Raw genomic sequence first — 17,036 nt, forward strand, 5'->3', positions numbered from 1 at the left:
AAAGCAACTTGTCTGTTTTCCTGCACATATTCGATATTTTTGGTACATCAGCAGCTCAAAAGAAATTAAATGAATTAATTATCTCCTTGGTTCCAAACACTCTGCTGCCTGTCATTTTGGGCAGCCGGGTGTGTGACTATCTATAAAACTATTCTAAGCAGCCTTCTGATGTGGTTCGCTATCAAAGTACTGTATAGTTAGGATTTTGAAACAGATTTAAAATCTTGCAGAATGTTGCCATGCAGTGCACTGCTTTCCCCTAGGTATATTTTCGACTTCATGCCTCTATCCTGAAGCTCGTGGGAAAGCCTGACTCTGGAGTGGATGCAGAACTACTTGTCACTTTTATGAAGGAAGCTGCTGAGGGGCCATTTGCCAGGGGTGAGGAGAAGAATACCCCCAAAATCACTGAAAAGTGAGTGCTAGCTTGCTGGGAGGGGAAACTAAGGCTGCTCCGAAGTACTGTTTCAGTGTATTCCTGGTACAGGGACTCTAGAAGTACCATATTGATCAGGTGAAATCTCAGCTATCTCCTGGTCTTTACAAAAGACCTCTCTCTTTCAGGTGGGGGGTGCATGACAACACCAAAGTCATATAAAAGTTTCTGTTATTCATTGGGGCAGTGCCTGCTCTCTAATTCAGCCTTTAAAGTGATAACCATGCTCTTTGGTGTTGCCTCTTCTGGGTGGCTCCATATCTGAAATCAGACATGTAACTGTTAGCGGCAGTTCTTCAAAATTAGACCGTTTCATAACACATGGGCTTGCAAGCCTGTGGCTTTGTTTATAGTACAAGAGCGTAAGCCCCTTAGGCAGACTATTTGCAGCCCTTTGGGAATTCCAGGTATATATTGTTTGTGGGAACAGCTAAGTGTGTGTTAATGTGTATGTCGAGTATGTGTGTGTGTGTGTGTTATTACCTTCTTGATTCAGAGGCATGCAGTGGAATTGGTGCTGGCTTTGAAATTTCCTAAGCATGTGAATTGGTTGGACCGTATGAAAGCTTTTGCTTTTCTTGGTCTTTGCAAGGTGAATTTTTTTTTGGTGGGGGGGGGAGTCGTAGCAGAAAAAGGAGATGGGGTGCTAACAGTGGCGTGGAGAGATGAGAGTGCAATTAAGAGAGAAGAGAGCTGCAAATGATGTAGAAATCTGTTGGATGGGGAACAAACAAAAGGAGGCAATTGAGAGATGGAGGATGCAGGTGTGTGATGCAGAAAGAAGAGAACACATCTGTGACGGAATTCAGATTGAGGAGGGGAGAGGGTTAACTGAGGCAGTGTGGAGAGGCCTGCGGGCTGGTGGTTCAGAGGGTGAATAGAGTCAAGGTTATGGGGCATGATAAAAGGGACACTGTTAAAATTGCAGTGTGTGTGCTTTTAGGGTTAAAAATTGACATTGATCAGGTAAGGGCATGCTATATGTCAATACAAGCTTTTTCTCTTCTTGTTGTCTCCATTTCTTCCACCAGGGAAAAGCTTTGCATGGTGGATGAGGACTCTCATTCTTCTGCTGGAACAGTACCAGGCCCAGGGACTTCCCTTCCTTCCTCCTCCGGTCCAGGTCTGACATCCCCACCCTACACAGCCACTCCAGTTGACCACGATTACGTCAAATGTAAAAAAAACCGTCAGCAGGCAACACCGGATGGTACAGTCCCTGTTCTCAATACTGCCAGCACACAGGGGTGCTGTAATCATGGGGGATTTCACTTCGGAATTTCAATTCGCTTGCTTCGAGGAGGGTGATGGGTCTTTGGTAACACGGGCAATATTGCAACTCATTAACCTCATAAATCCACAGTGGTCAGTTGCTACCTCCCATCCAGCCTAAATGAGAAGGACCATCAAGTCATTTGTATACAAGATTGTGTGATACTCTGATTACATGCTGAGGGTTCGCAAAGTCAACAAGTTTAATAGTCAAACTATAAAAAGTTTGGATCTGCCTGGTTCGGAAATATTTCCGTCACAATTTTTCAATCCTGACTCCTGCCATTTGGGAAGAAGGAAGGTGGCAACTGCATGGGTGTCAGATTATAGTGTGAAGTGAAATGGCTTCCAGTGACTTTCTCTTCTGTTATTTCTCCCCCTCCCCTTGATTTCCAGTGAGTGGTGAGTACTTCTCTGTAGCTGTTAAACTTGTATCCTCCCAGATAGCCGTGGTATAACAATCTTACAGGCAAAGTGCCATTGGGCTAAAATCGGCACCACAATTCAAGTGAGGTAGCCAGACAATCAAATGTGTGACAGAAAGCTGCTGTTCTGAACATCATCTTTTTGGGCTGGAGAACTTGCATGGTAGGGCTGCCATACAACTGTGCTTTTTAAGAATGTACATTGTGCTGGCTTTGCTCAGGTTGGATCAGTATACTTGCAGTTTCCCCAAAACACATATGAAACCTGTAGTACCCTAAAATAAAAGCAAGGTATGCATGAATTCTGTGGGCGTAGACCATACCTGCATTGCAAGAATCTTTTTGTGTGGGTGCGATGTGTTGGATAGTGTTTCTAAAGTAAAGCACTATGGTCTGTGCTGCACAAGAGCAAGACTGACTCCCTGCCACAAAACCAAAAGGCTACATTTTCCTGCATCTCCTATCATAGCTGAAGTTAATGTTCTTGAGGCTACCGCAGCAATGGAAGATATTGCGTTTGAGTGTCTTCTGGGAAGGCAGAAGATAATAACTGCTCCAAAAGAGGGGAGTCTGGCATAAGTGGACACCTGTTGCAAACTGTAAGCAGAGGAGTTGTTCACGTAGAAGAGCAAAGTCGTGGCGTGGGCAGTTAGGGCTGAGCAGTGCTCTGGGGGTCTGGAACTGCACAGCTTCATGCTCCAGCTGTCCATTTGGCCTTGCTTTGCTTCATGTTGGCATTATTGAACCAGTTTTTTTCAAATGGAAGAATATTGAGACCTTCAGCAAAATGTTAGTGCCTTCACTGCACATCAGTATCTACCTGGGGGAAAAGCCTCTATTTTTAAATTGTGATTTGGAAACAGCTTGCTGTTACAGCTTGTAACCATCCTGCAAAACTGTTCATTTGTCAAAAGAAGACAGCTTTGGATACCTTATTCTTCTTTTTTTGGAACATTAACTCTTGCATCTATCACATTGGTATCTAAATGCTTTTAACAATATTTGAAATAATGAAATGAAAATCATAAATCTTAAAAAAAAATAAGCAGAAGACTGTGCACAACTGTCTGATACACTTAAAAGAAGAGTTGGTTTTTGTACCCCACTTTTCTCTACCTTAAGGAGTCTCAAAGCAGCTTACAATCACAATCCCTTCCTCTGCCCACAACAGGCACTTTGTGAGGTAGGTGAGGCTAAGAGTTCTGAGAGAACTGTGACTGGTACAAGGTCACCCAGCAGACTTCATGTGAAGGAGTGGGATTTGAGTCCAATGTTCCTAAGTACTACACCATTCTGGCTGTCACAATGGATAATTTTGTATCAGGATAACCATTGATACAAGGGAGAGGTATCCAGATCAAAAATTGTTAGCTAGTCTGTAATCTGGAGAGCTGCTCAAAATCATGAAGGACCTGGAATAAAAAAGGGCAGTGAAGGAATAGTGGAAGTCAACTGCAGGGCAGGACTGGCAATGGAGAAACCGAGAAGCACCTTCAGGGGTGCAAGGTTCCATCCCCTTGCTCAAGATCAAGGAAGCAGCTGATAGGAGAAGAGGGAGGATGGACCCAGACATGACCGGGGCTCTGTTTAATTCCTCTACAGACCCAGAGAGACAACAGCATCCAAAGCATCAGCTACAGTGGATGATGAGCACCAGGCAAATGCTTCAAGGCAATGTGACCCACCATTGCCATGTAAAATAACAGTGCATTACCATGCAAAGTTACTCCACTTTAAGGCCATTGAAATCAGTGAGCTTGGAGTGGAATAATTCTGAATAGGATTGCACTGCTCAGTAATGTCTCCTAGTCAAATTAATGGTATAATATGGAATCAGCTGTATTATTTAAAGCAGAACAAAAAAATTCAAATGAACAAGACTTATTTTCTTAAGGTGCATGTCTCTTAAACCAGATCAAACAGTGTTACGAGCCAGATTATGAGACTAGCCTGCCCTTTCTAGGTATGAAAGAAGGTGCAGAACTGGCTGGCAGTGCAGGGGATGCTTCAGTATATTTGAATCCCCGAGTTATGGAGGCTATATTTAGCCTGTAGGGAGCAAATCTGGCATTTGAGCTTAGGTTGCAAAATGTGGAGGTCCTCCAGTCTTGCCTTGATACAGCTGCCTCTTCCTAACAATTATAAGCAATTGCTATTCATTCTGCTTAAACTGTTAGCATATGCATAAGAGTTGTCCTTCCCTTGTGTGTTCATTCGTTATTCTTCCTTCTCCTTTTAGCACAGCTTTTGTACCCCCATAGCCGGAGTGTGAGACCTAAACCAAGGCTTCCAGCTTTCCTTTATAGCATGTGAATGTTAGCATACCACCCCAGCCTTTGTGCAGATTAAAGTCCTAGAAATTAACCCGATCCAAAGAAGATAATTTTGCTTTATACTTATTTGATTGAGCTGCAGCAGTATTTACAGCTGCCCATCTGGAGATACTAAAATGTTGACTGTTTTGTAGCCAGGTACTACATGGATCACTTACTTTGTTTAACATAGAAGTGTATTCATTTCTATACCACCTCTGCAGGGAATAAAATGTTGTAATTTACAGATGATAAAAACCGCAAAGTAAATACAGCAAAAATACATAATAAATCCAACACATTCATAATAGGTCACTACACATAGCGACCCTAAGAACCTTGATGGAAACTTGAAAAGCTGGTTTCTTCCTTCTCCTCCCCCCTGCTCTTCCCATCTTGACTACCATTAATTAATGATTTTTCAGTGACTCTGATGAAAAATGGGGAGGCTGGATTTCTTCGTTCCTCTCTGTGCTGGTATTAGTTGGTATGGCCTTCAATCAAAGCAGCAGAGATAGAAAATGAAAAGTGGGTATCATCAGAATTAAAACAGTTGCCCCAAGCATGAAACTTTTGCAGCACTGTTTGCTAAGATTTGTCTGGTTTTGGTGTCACACTTGTCTTTTGTGTTGCTGTCCAGCTACCCATGTCCACTAGCAGAGTTCTGGCACATTATGCAGCAGGTGCATGGGGGGCGGGGGCTTGCGAGTTAATTAGAGCAGAAAAACTCATTCTTATCATTTGGAGCTCTTTGTACAATGAAATGTGACTGTTGTTGTCGTCATTGTCGTTTTTTGCTGTCTGTGCATTTGTACTTTTGTAACCAATATTGCCCGTGCTGCCCTAGCCCTTTCTAAAACTCTGTCTGTGGATATTCTCTCCCTGCTTTTACCCATCACGGCTTGCTTGAACTATAGGTCAGAACTGCAGCTTAACCACCCCGCTTGGTCAATGGAAATATTGTTCTATGCCGACCCAATGCAAAAGGTCCTTTCAAAGTAAATTGGTCCTCCATCTTTTGTAACCATTGGATCTTTCTTCCCCTTCAACATGTTTCCTTCATCCATCTCTTCTTGTTCTTTATGCAAACAAATGTTGTTTGTGCTTTAATAAGAATGTGATATAAGAAAGAGAGGCTACATATTTGAAGGATTGAGGGGATTCAGTCCTGTGAATGTGTGTGTGTTGTGACATAAATCACTGGATTTATAGTTTGTGCATCTCAATGGCAGATTAAGAGTACTTTGAAATTCGATTAATTAAACCACCCTCATCTCGCCTTATTCATCTTTTTCTGTGGCCACCAAGAGTAATTTGAATAAAAGATTTTGTACCACTTCCAGAAGACAGGTGGCATTGAATTTGGGCAAGTCTCTAGGGGAAGGAAGTCCCATAGTTGAGAGGTAGCTACTGAGAACATTTCTCTGTGTCCCATTGCAGTCCTGAATTGGTGCTTAGATGGAAATCCCCAAGAGCATTTTTGATACATTGGACCCAAGATGATTAGTGCTTTAGTTTATACGTCATTGCCATCACTTTGAATTGAGCCCAGAAGGCAGTCAGGAACCAGGGCAGATGCTGGTTATGCTTCAGAAAGCCTGCTCCTATTGGAAAGCAGAATGAAGCATTTTACATCGGCTGAAGTGAAGTAAGTCTCCTGAGGCTAAATCTGTTTGCTTGGTTAGGATTATAGCTCAAATGGGCAAAATCAACATCTGCTCTCCGTTGTGGTCCCCACCTTGTGGAATGGTGTGCCTGAGGAAGTCAGGGAGGCTTCCACTCTCTTGGCTTTCCGCAAGCTATGCAAAACTGAATTATTCAAGAAGGCTTTTCTAGGCGGGCAATGGAATAACACTGTACAAAATGATTCACAAAGTTCCTTGGACAAGTATAGATAAATAAATAAATAAATTTTATTTGCGGCTAGTTTGCCAGATAAAACAGGAGGACGAGTATAGGCTGTGGTCTATACTACTGTGTATAGTTTGCTGTAAGTTGAATCGTGCTATGCAATCTTGCATTAATTTATGCTTCAATTCTATTTTTTAGATTTCTGGTTTGTTTTACAACCCAAATCCTGTTTCATTGTTTACTGAATGTCTCATGCTGTTGATTGTGTTGACTCACTCTGTGTAATCTGCCTTGAGTCCCAGTGAGAAAGGCAGACTGTAAACAATATAAATAAACAAGTGAAGATTCTCTGATATTCCTTAGCTGAGCATCTTATCTCCTGGGCCAGAGTAGCCTTGAATTAATTAGTCAATTTGTGCTGTGAATTCTTGCATTTGTGGAACCATGGCAGAAAGGTTGGTTCTTAATAACACATGTCCAACGCTAGTAGAAGCGACTTATCAAGAAGAGGGTCTCTTTATATCACATGGTGAATTCTGTACATGATACCTGTGTGTGTGTGTGTTTATGTATGTTGGTTTCAAACTCTGAAAAAGTCTTTAGCGATAACCATCTGTGATAAATTGGCTTGAGGAAGAAGGGGGATCGAATCCCAGCACTTACCAAGGAACTAGGAACTTATTCTGTTCAGGGGAACTTGTTTCCACATGGGGTGAATGTGTCTATAGATCACCTTTTCCTTACATAGGCAGTTCTACTAGAGATTCCATTCATGGACTTCACAGGTACTCAGTCTTTTTGGTTTTAGTGAACTGCATGCTGCACTCCATATCTATAGGACTTGTCATTGTGCTTCCTTTGTCTGCCACTATATTCTTGATGTTACTAATTGGCAGTGGCTGGGCTTTTGGAGCTAGCCATGTGTCTCTTATCTCACCACCACCCCAACTCACACTTATTTGTGTCTTCCAGACAGTTATCTTTTCACACTCCAGTTAAGCTCCTACTTGGAATTACTTTTCAGAGGCAGCCTGGACCTTGGTCACAGTGCATTCCTATGGTGAGTTACTCCAGACTAAGCCCGTTGAAATAAATGGCTTAGACTGGAGTGAATTCTCCATCAGATTGCACTGTTAGTCTCTGCTTCATTCCACCTGGCTGAATTCAGTTTTTACAAGGGCCTCTAGTGGTGTAATGGCTGTCCAGTGTGACTGTCTGCAGGAAGCTACGCTGGTAAAAGAAGCTTATTGCTGCTTCTGCTGTCTCACAATTTGCCCCTTGATAGTTTTGGCAGTGGATTTCTGATTCTCGCTGCCCAGTACCTACTCTTATCACCCAGATCTTTATCTGTGGCTCTATAATTTTGTGAGGATTTTCCACTTCATAGGTGTACCTCATCCGTAATGCTTCACGCTTTACCTCTTGGAACAGCATCATCTTTATAGAGCACATCTTCAGTTTAGCAAAAGAAAAAAAACATGTCTTCCAAAGCATTTGGAATTGCTCATTATGTAGCATCCTCAAGTCTCTTTCATTTACCTTATTCCAGCATCTACAGCAGCCCTTGTAAGAAAGAGCCATATTATTTCCACATTACAGATAATGGTGGTTTGGTCAAGGCTTTTTTATAAGTTCGTAGCTAAGTGGATTTGAATTAAGGACTCCCTAGCTATAGGTCATGATCTTAACCAGTGTACTACATCAGTTCTGATCTATTGCTAGATCAAAACACATTAACTTACTTATCGAAGGCTGCTTCCACAAGGAGATTTTCTCTGCCTTGGGTTCCAAACTAGAACACTTTATTGTTGGGGCTTCCACACAGTGGGCTGTAATAATGTTTCCATTTTTTCTGCATCCTCAATACATTCTTTCCCAAACCTGTCTTACGCTGATCTTTAAAAAACAAAAAACAAACCTCAGCTGTAGTACATTCGCATACCATCTAGAAGGAATGGTGCACATTTTCTTGACCTGCAGTGGTCTCATTCACATCAGCACCATTTTCCTGCCATCAGCTCCTCACAGTGCTATTTTCTTAAGCATTTTCCCCTCCATCCCACTAGGGGGCTTTATCTGTGATTGCTGTAGCACCCCCAGGGAGCTTTTTCTCATAATGCTATAACAATTTGTTGTCATTTATCTATTTCCATTTCCTGTTCTACTAGCACTGTTACAATGCATGCATGGAAAAAAAATGGGGTGGCAAACTGTCATGGCTGTTGTGATACCCCCAAGAGCCAATGCAGAGTCACTGCTCATCATGCATGGAATGGGGGGGGGGAGACAGGAAAGAGGGCAGAAAACTCACATGTGGAACCTTCTCTACCAATGTTTGTGCCTCTGCATTCCCAGTGGCAACAAAAGAAACACATAATCTTTACCTTTGTGGAAGCAGGGTGGGAATGTTTTTTCTTTCTCCCTAAATGGTAAACAACTGTCTTGCATCTGTGGTGAAGAACAAATATTCTGCATGAGTTCGAACATTGTTTGCACTCAGTTCTTTCCAGGGTCCAAAAGCTGCTTGCTTTCTTCCTGTTCACAATGTCCAGCAGCATCCATGCGCTTACATTTTTAAAAAAATGCTCTTGAGTAGTGTGGCTATCATCTGCTTGCCTTTTAAACCATTTGTCTTTCATACTGCCTCCTGTAAGTCCTAGGATTCTCCCAGCCATGACACTTGATCAAGGATTGTCAGTTCTGTAGAAAAATTTTAAGTACTTGTAGGATAGGCTTGAGGGCATTGCTTGCATATTTGAGTAATTGTACATACCCGATAAGCAGTGGCGATGGCCAAGATTTCCAGTTGGCTCCTCTAAGACTGCCCTGACCTGGGTGGCCTAGGTTAGCACAATTTCATCAGATTTCAGAAGCTAAGCAGGGTAAGCCCTGGTTACTACTTGGATGGGAGATACCAAGGAAGTCCCAGGTTGCTACAAAGAGGCAGGCAGTGGCAAACCACCTCTGTTTTTCTCTTGCCTTGAAAACCCTATGGGGTTACCATTGGTCAACTACGAGACTGTTGCCCTGTGCCTGTTGAGATAGGGCTGGCTGCATTTCTAAGCACTCAGGTGGGGCAGGAGCACTTTGAACCCCACAGTAGGCTGAAAGAGAACTTTGGAGGTGAGGGATCAAGCTGCTGCCCCTGTCAAAGTGTCCATTTGCTTACTGAGAGAGCTTGAAGATATGTGTACGATGCCATGCACAAATTCTGCCTCAAGTGCAACATTGCCTCTCAAGTTAGATGAAGGTGACAGCAAGGTAAGGCTGAGAGTTGGCAAAGAAGATGGATCCATTGGCTGCCCAGACTGGCAGAGTTTGGACCACGGAACTGTGAGAGGGGCCTTTATGCAGCCAAGAATGATGAGGAAATATTAAATCCTTGCTACAAGGCAGAGGTGTGTTCGGGGCCTGCGTAGCAAGACTGCACAGGAAGCACGTTCCATTCTTTGTCCTTGTTTTTCTTATGCAGACCGGAGTCAGGATAGCACTGCAGTAGTGCTGTCGGATTCCAACTCTACGCAAGACCTGTTTACCGAACCTGCCTGCTCGCAAGACAGTGCTAAGAAACCTTTTCCAGAGACAAGGCCTTATTCTTCCTGCTTAGAAGCCGCTGCTCCTGGCAAAGAGATCCTAGGACCTGCAGAGGGTATGTGGTCTATAGAGTATTATCCCATGTTAAATCATTTCTTAGCAAAACCACTTAAGAAAGCCTACTGTTGCTCCCCCTTCCTCCAGTAGTAGGAGAGTTCCTTCTGAAGTAAAGGAATGGCAGAAGTTTGAACCAGATTTAATGTGGGTTTAGGAGGCTGGTGGCTTGCTGCTGGATTGGAGTGGGAGAATGTGGCTCTTTCTATGGAGGAGCAGCTGCTTCCTCCTTCCTTCCCCACCTTTGCTTGATTGCTCTGGCCAGGGGAACAAGAAGAACAACTGCAGGATAGGGATTATTTGTCCCAAGGAAATGTGTGTGTTTTGTTTCATTTCCTTTTCTCCCCGCACTAGTCTTTAAAAAAAAAAAATCATTTGGAACATGTTTTAATGGGGGAAAGATAGTGGCTTCTTGATTGAATTTGATTTCAAGCAGCTTTTGACTGTTTAATATTGACAATCACAGCAAAGTCAGAAGAACCCTTGGAGAACTCTGAATACTGCCATGCAGCTGAGCAGAAGCTAGATCTTCAGGCGCCATCTGGCATCTCCTCCAAAGCCTCAGCCTCCTCGCTTTCCCAGTGGGACTCTAAAAGGCAAGCCGATCCTTGTGCAGACCAGTTTCCTCAGAGTCTTCCAGTGGATCTGGAAGAGCAGCGGCAGTTCCTGACAGAGCAGTGCATCACCTCCTTTCATCTGTGCCTGAGCCGTTTCCCTCAGCACTATAAAAGCCTCTACAGGTTGGCTTATCTCTACGCATACAGCAAAACCCACAAGGTAAGATACCTCACAGGTATCTGAAGAAGTGAGCTGTGGCTCACGAATGCTCATACCCTACCAGAAAATATTTTTGTTAGTCTTTAAGGTGCTACTGGACTCTTGCCCTTTTCTACCACAAGGTAAGAGAATGGTATTCTGTATGCATGGAAAGCAATAAGATAGCCTTCCATTGTCTTGGCGTGTAACTAGAAGGGAACAGCAGAATCTTTGGGATGGAGAGGGAGGCAATGGCATAGCTACTTCCATTGTGGGTTAGTTTGGCCTGGGGGAGGAGTCTGATTTGTTTCCTGTTCAGTGGTTTCTTCTCTCCCCTCCCATTTCAGCTAATATGGCTGATAGAAATAACTAGATCTTTGTACAATCCCACTGCTATCTACTGGCTTGGAGTTTGGGTGTGGAGCTACCCCTCCGCATCACAGAATGAAGTGGGCTGCAATGTGCTCTTTGACTTGGTTGCCCTCTCCAGCCACTCTTTCAGCTGCAAACCTGGGCCTATGCTACATGGGAGAGAGAAGCCTGCAAAGCTTCTACATACACTTTCTAGTAAACCTTAGATGTCAAAAAGGCTAGGAATCTGGTTTGAAAAGAGCAGAGATGTGTAGGAAACTATACTCCACATGCAGTGCGTTTTGTGCAACATCTTGAAATCCACATTAGAGAAAGAGAGAGAGTTTGGAAGGCACTGTTTTTTAGTGTTTGAGCTTCTAAATTCCAAGAGGATTACACTTATATTGGGATTCTTGTACTCTGTTCTTGCGGGTGTGGTATAGCTTGTTGCTTTCATCCCTTTTGTGGGAGAAATAAAAAGTAAAATACTATTTAAGAATTCAAAATAATTGAGGTGAGAAATGTGGGCACAATAGAGACAAGGCAGGGCATGTGTTGAGGATGGGTAGGGATTGATGTTATTGATAACATTATTATAATTGTAAAATGCCTCAGGCAGGACTTTGAGGATGCATAGAAATCTCTTAAATAAATAACAGCCTTGCTGAGCAGATGTCTGCATGAAAATGTGGGGTTGGAGTGTGTGAAAATGCTGCTAAAGTTAGTAATTGCTTATGCTCCTTACTTGTTGCAGGGCTGTGGTCCAGACATTGCCTTCTGGCCAGTTTGAAGAAAGGCTTCATAAGTAAGGGTGGGCAGGGGTGCAGTGTGGTGTAGTGGTTAAGAGCAGTGGTTTGGACTGGTGAACACTGATCTGGCGAACCGGGTTTGATTCCCCACTCCTCCACTTGAGCGGCGGAGGCTAATCTGGTGAACTGGATTTGTTTCCCCACTCCTACACATGAAGCCAGCTGGGTGACCTTGGGCTAGTCACACTCTCAGCCCCACCTACCTCACAGGGTGTCTGTTGTGGGGAGGGGAAGGGAAGGTGATTGTAAGCTGGCTTGATTCTTCCTTAAGTGGTGGAGAAAGTCGGCATATAAGAAACCAACTCTTCTTCTTTTTCTTCTCTGTGTGCAGGCTGACACAGTGTTAAAGCATGGCTAACTGTAGTGAATGAGCTAGTGTGTTTAAGAACATTCACAAATAATTGCTAAAGAAGGAAGGGCTCAGTTGTACGATATTGACAAGTATTACAGCTGAACCTGTTGAGAAAAGTTTCACAGGAGGCCTAGGGACAGGTATGCAGGGTGGTGAAAAGCAATACCAAATGGGGAGAGTCCCTGAAGGAAAAAGGAGCCAAGAGTAAGCAGCCATCATACAAAGTATTTCCTCCCTCTCCAGCTCATGATTATTATACTTTGCCCTATATAGAATCTTCAGTGGGCTCGAGACGTGTTACTAGGCAGCAGTATCCCATGGCAGCAACTGAAGCACATGCCAGCACAGGGTCTCTTCTGTGAGAGGAACAAGACCAATTTCTTCAACGTAAGTTATGCATCCTGTGTCTGAAACGTGTGTCTTTTCTGACCCTTGACTACACATTTCTTTCTCACCTGAAGATTTTGCTGAAAGACGCAATTGGGAGTCCAGCAAAGGCTCTCTATTTAAAAAGCAAAGACTGAGTTGTATTTGTGATACAGCAAAATGTACGATGTACATCCTACAGGGAGGAACTTTCTCCTACCATGCTGAGAACTCCAAGGGGGAGGAAGCGAGTTTTGCAAATAGCTCTGACCTCTATCCAGTTCCCTGGCTAGTGCTCAAACCATAATTCAACAGTCAAACCTAACTTTTAAAGGCTGCCAGTGAGCCAGTTTCCTGCCAGACCAAGTTCCACATGCATCGCAGCATAGATTTGACCAATTTTAACTGTACTGTGGATCAAGGCAGCAGTTGAGAGCAGCCCCTGAACATTGCCTTCTTGTACAATCTGAACTGATGGATGGAGCCTCCTGTACTGGACCTGATAGTTGATTGCTAGACTGCTTGGACTTGGGCAGGAAACTGTTTTCAGCTTCCCAGATAGCCTCTGTGGATGAGGGAGGTGGGGTAGGCCTTGTAGGTTCACTGAAATTGAGTGGTCAGTGTGTGTGTGGGGGGGGAATTAACATGTACAGGTGGAGCAGCCAGGGGATGGACCTTGTGACCTTACAGGATTCTGCCTAGAGAGAAGGTTTGAGGTTTTGGTGGACCTTGGGCAGAGAATGACAATGGGGCTTCCATCCCCATTTTTGCCCATCACTCAGCCTTCCCACCCATTTGCCCCACCACCGTCTGCTCTTTACACCATGGTGCTGGGCGGAGTGTGAAGCTGGGAATGCCCCCTGCTGTGGCTACCAGGAGCACCACCATGCACTTACCTGCACACCCTTCCCTGGCAGTGGTGGGCAGCACCTGCAGCTGGGAGCATAGGAGGCAGAGCACTTGCGAGTGGGTGGGGGAAGGGTACATGGGGAGGAAGCAGGGAGGCACATGGGGGGTCAATTGCATTGGACCCCATCAGAAGGCCTAGGCCCTGACAGCTGCCCCACCTCCAGGTATGCTGTTGCTGGCCCCTGCTGTCTTTTCCAGCATCTGTTAGCTACAGTGGTTAGCAGGATGACCTGGAAAATTTAGATACAGGGTGTGAAGGTGATAGTTAGACCCAATCACTGCTTCTCAATATAGAGGTTCTGTAGCTAATAGCTAAATGTACCCTGGTTTAGCTTCACCGAGATTGCTGGGTCATGTTTTCTGCAACCCTATCCTGAGACCATAAAACAGCTTTCTTTATCCAGCTACTTAAAACACCATCTTCTTCCACTGTGAAGCATGCTAATGAAATCTGCATAGCTCTTTCACTTGTAGCTGATCTGATTTTACACAAACTGACAAGCATTGTGAGGGCCGAGGGATAACAGAGCCCTTTGAACAAGCTGCTCTTCCAGACATGTGAAATCATTCATATTCCTCGTGCAATGTATTATGAAATGTTAAGAGAAGGAGTGCATCAAATAAAATAGGCACGCTGTAGCTTCTGCCCACTGTTCAACTGTACTGCGTTCCATTACCCAATTTGCTGAGTCTGTTGTGCTCTGCTGCCTTCGGGTTAAACCTTGCCACAGATTGCTTCCAACACTGTAAAATCACCTCCTCCTAATTCTCAGAAAAGGGAACCTGCATATATTGTCTCCTTGAAAACCTGTAGGTGGCTATCCTGAGTATGCGCTTTAAAAAGAGAGAAACCTGCTGTGGCATTGTACACATTGACCTGTTTATTATACTGAGAGTAGTGAGTATCATGCGTAGAAATACCGTTGTAAATTGCTTTGGGGTACAACATGCAGAACAAGTGGTTAAACCTTCCTCCTGTGACCCAGGAATGTTTTCTGATTGCACTACTGTGGGTGGTTGGCTCCATTTTTCTGGCAAAGGAAAACTATAGTAAAGCATAGACAGGTTGCATGGCTGCTACGGCAACACAAGAACGGGAAGAACTGCTGAATTACGTTAATAAATGTATATTATAAATGCTTTGGGACTTAAATGGGCCACCCCTCCCCCTTGATGCTGAACTGATCTTAATATTCTGTGCCTGCAGTTTTAGTCAGGACCTTTTTTTGTTTGGGGACGGATGACCTTAAAAAAAAAAAAACTTCCTCTGTGCCTTGTGAGAGGATTGGGGGAGGGAAGGTAATGGGAAATTCACATCTCATAGTCTTTGAGTGATTGCGATAACGATTTAATTAGACCTGAAGGAAGGTATTGCCTCTGATCCTCAAAATGGTTACAGCCCTTCAATGTTTATAGCATTATGGGGGTGGGGAATAATTAGAATGATAGAAGGTGCCTTATGTGCCATGCATTCCTCCAAATCTAATTTCCCTCTCCAGCAACACTATAAGGTTTTAGTGGTTTAGGATTCCCCTCACTATGCCAAAATTCCTAGCTTGGTGCAGGTGGCCCTGTATAAGTGCCCTCTTTCTTAGCAATTAGGGGCTTGAGCAGGCCATTTTTGGTATTCTCCCCCCCCCCCTTACATTCCTCATCTGCTAAAGTGTGCTTGTATTTTGTGTGTCTGGGGAGCCCTTTAAGTATACAAATACCTCTGGCTTGGTGGTATTTACAGTCGGCACAGGCTACCTCCTTTACCTCTGGACACAGCCATAATGAATTAACAGCTCAGAAAACAGCATTAGTAGTAGGAGTTTCTATTTTAAAAAAACTTTTCTTTTTAGAGCTAGTAAAGTTATGTAAAAACAACAACAACTGGTTGCTCCTGGCCTTTCAAAAAGCGCCACTCATTTTCGTAAAGGCAACTTCCCCTGAGGGGCCAGGATAACTACTTGGCTTCAGCAGGTAAAATTGCAGAGTCGGAACCTGGTAGACATCTGCCTACAAACCGGGGTCCGCCCTGTAGCCCGACGGCGCCGTTAAAAGCAACATAGCTTGTGGGGGGCGGGGGGAGCTTTAGGATGGGAGCGGCACCACAGCTCCCCGCTAGTGCCCCTGTTTGCCCGGGCTCCGAAACGACGTTTGCAGCGAAACGGACGCCCGGGCCGTTCCCGTCCTCCCGGCCGGCGGCTTTCTCTGCGGTGGGGCCGAGGGATGCGCCCGTGGCTCCCTGCGGTGGCGGTGGCGGGAGCACGGAGCCGCCGAAATCGGAGCCTGGAGGTCCCGCGGCTCCCGCCCGCATCGGCGGCGGGGGCCGGCGGCGGCGGCGGCTGCTGCTGCAAGCGCGGGGGCGGCAGCGGAGAGCCACGTGACGGGCGCCGCCTTGCCCGCCGAGAAGAGAGCGAAGGCGGCCCCGATGGCGATGGGCGGCCTGGCGGCCGGGAGTCCCCCGGCACGCCGCCTCTTCTCCCTCCCCCTCCGCGCCCCCTGCCGCCGCCGCGGGGACATCGCGGGGGGGACGCAGATGGCTGCGGAGGAGGGCAGCGGCCGGGAGCAAGGCGGCGATGGTGAGCAAGGCGGGCGGGCGGGCGGGCTGTTCGGCGGCGGGTCCTGTTTGTCCGCAAGGCTTCCCGCCCTGCCTCGCCTCGCCTCGCCTCTTTGGCGGGAAGAGAGGCGGGAGCCCCAAGGGAATCCCAGCGCCTCCGCCGGGACGGGGCTACGGACGAGCCTTCTCCTTTTCCGGGCGTGTTTATTCTCTTCCCCCTCCCAGACTCAACGCGCAGGCCCGGCTGGTGGGTTGCGTGCCCCCCTCCCCCCCCGTATCGCGTGGTCTTGCTGGGGGCGGTGCCTCCAGCCCACCCCCGGAGCGCCCTTCCCCGCCAAGTTAGCCGCCTGGAAGGCTCCCGTCGCGGTGGCGGTGGGGCGAAGAGTTAACGTGGGGGAAGACCAACCCGCGCGGGTTGCTAGGCGATCGGCCTCCCCCGCTGACATGACACGGGCTTTTCCTGCAACAAAACAAAAGGCCCTTGACTCTTCTGCGAACGGGGGGGAAGACCGGGAAGGCTCTCGGGGCAGCTGTATCGTAGTACGGAAGCATTTTAATTTACGAGGCTTTTTTTTCCCTTTCCCCTCAATAGCCCATTGTTTTTCAAGGGTTTTGATGTAGTTAAAGAGAAGTGAATTCCAAAAATAAATAAATAAATTAAAAAACCCCACAGAATATACCTTTTATTAGTATTTATTATTGGAATAGCCCAGGTAGCGGGTTGTTGGCATAGGTAAGAGCAGCGTTAGGTTGGTTCTGCGTTTGCATTTGGGAAACGTCGAGCAGCAGCGTTCTGTTGAGAGGAAACCAGCCAAAGCTCGTCCTCCTTCCCTCTCTGGACAGAAATCGTTTCAGCCATTGATCTCCTACGTTTTTATTACAACCGTTTTGCAGGGAGCTAAGAAGGTTGTCCCATTTTTTCCCTTCCTGCATTTTATCTTCACAAGAATCCTGTGAGGTAGGTAAGGATGAAAGTGACTGACCCCAAGTCAGCTGAATTTATG

The 17,036-nt window shown here is 45.6% G+C and overlaps 1 protein-coding gene across 1 annotated transcript in view; it reads left to right on the forward strand.

The window, feature by feature from the left end:
- The window catches only part of CABIN1 (calcineurin binding protein 1), a 76,118-nt gene that overhangs the window by 26,852 nt on the left and 32,230 nt on the right, over nt 1–17,036 (forward strand). Inside the window, exons 24-28 of the mRNA XM_056859028.1 lie at nt 264–415; nt 1,468–1,646; nt 9,769–9,945; nt 10,411–10,721; nt 12,486–12,599. Of these exons, the coding sequence (XP_056715006.1) occupies nt 264–415; nt 1,468–1,646; nt 9,769–9,945; nt 10,411–10,721; nt 12,486–12,599 (933 nt within the window). The remainder of the gene's footprint in view (nt 1–263; nt 416–1,467; nt 1,647–9,768; nt 9,946–10,410; nt 10,722–12,485; nt 12,600–17,036) is intronic.

This window comes from Euleptes europaea, chromosome 13 (assembly GCF_029931775.1).
Source record: "Euleptes europaea isolate rEulEur1 chromosome 13, rEulEur1.hap1, whole genome shotgun sequence".
Lineage (NCBI taxonomy): Eukaryota > Metazoa > Chordata > Lepidosauria > Squamata > Sphaerodactylidae > Euleptes > Euleptes europaea.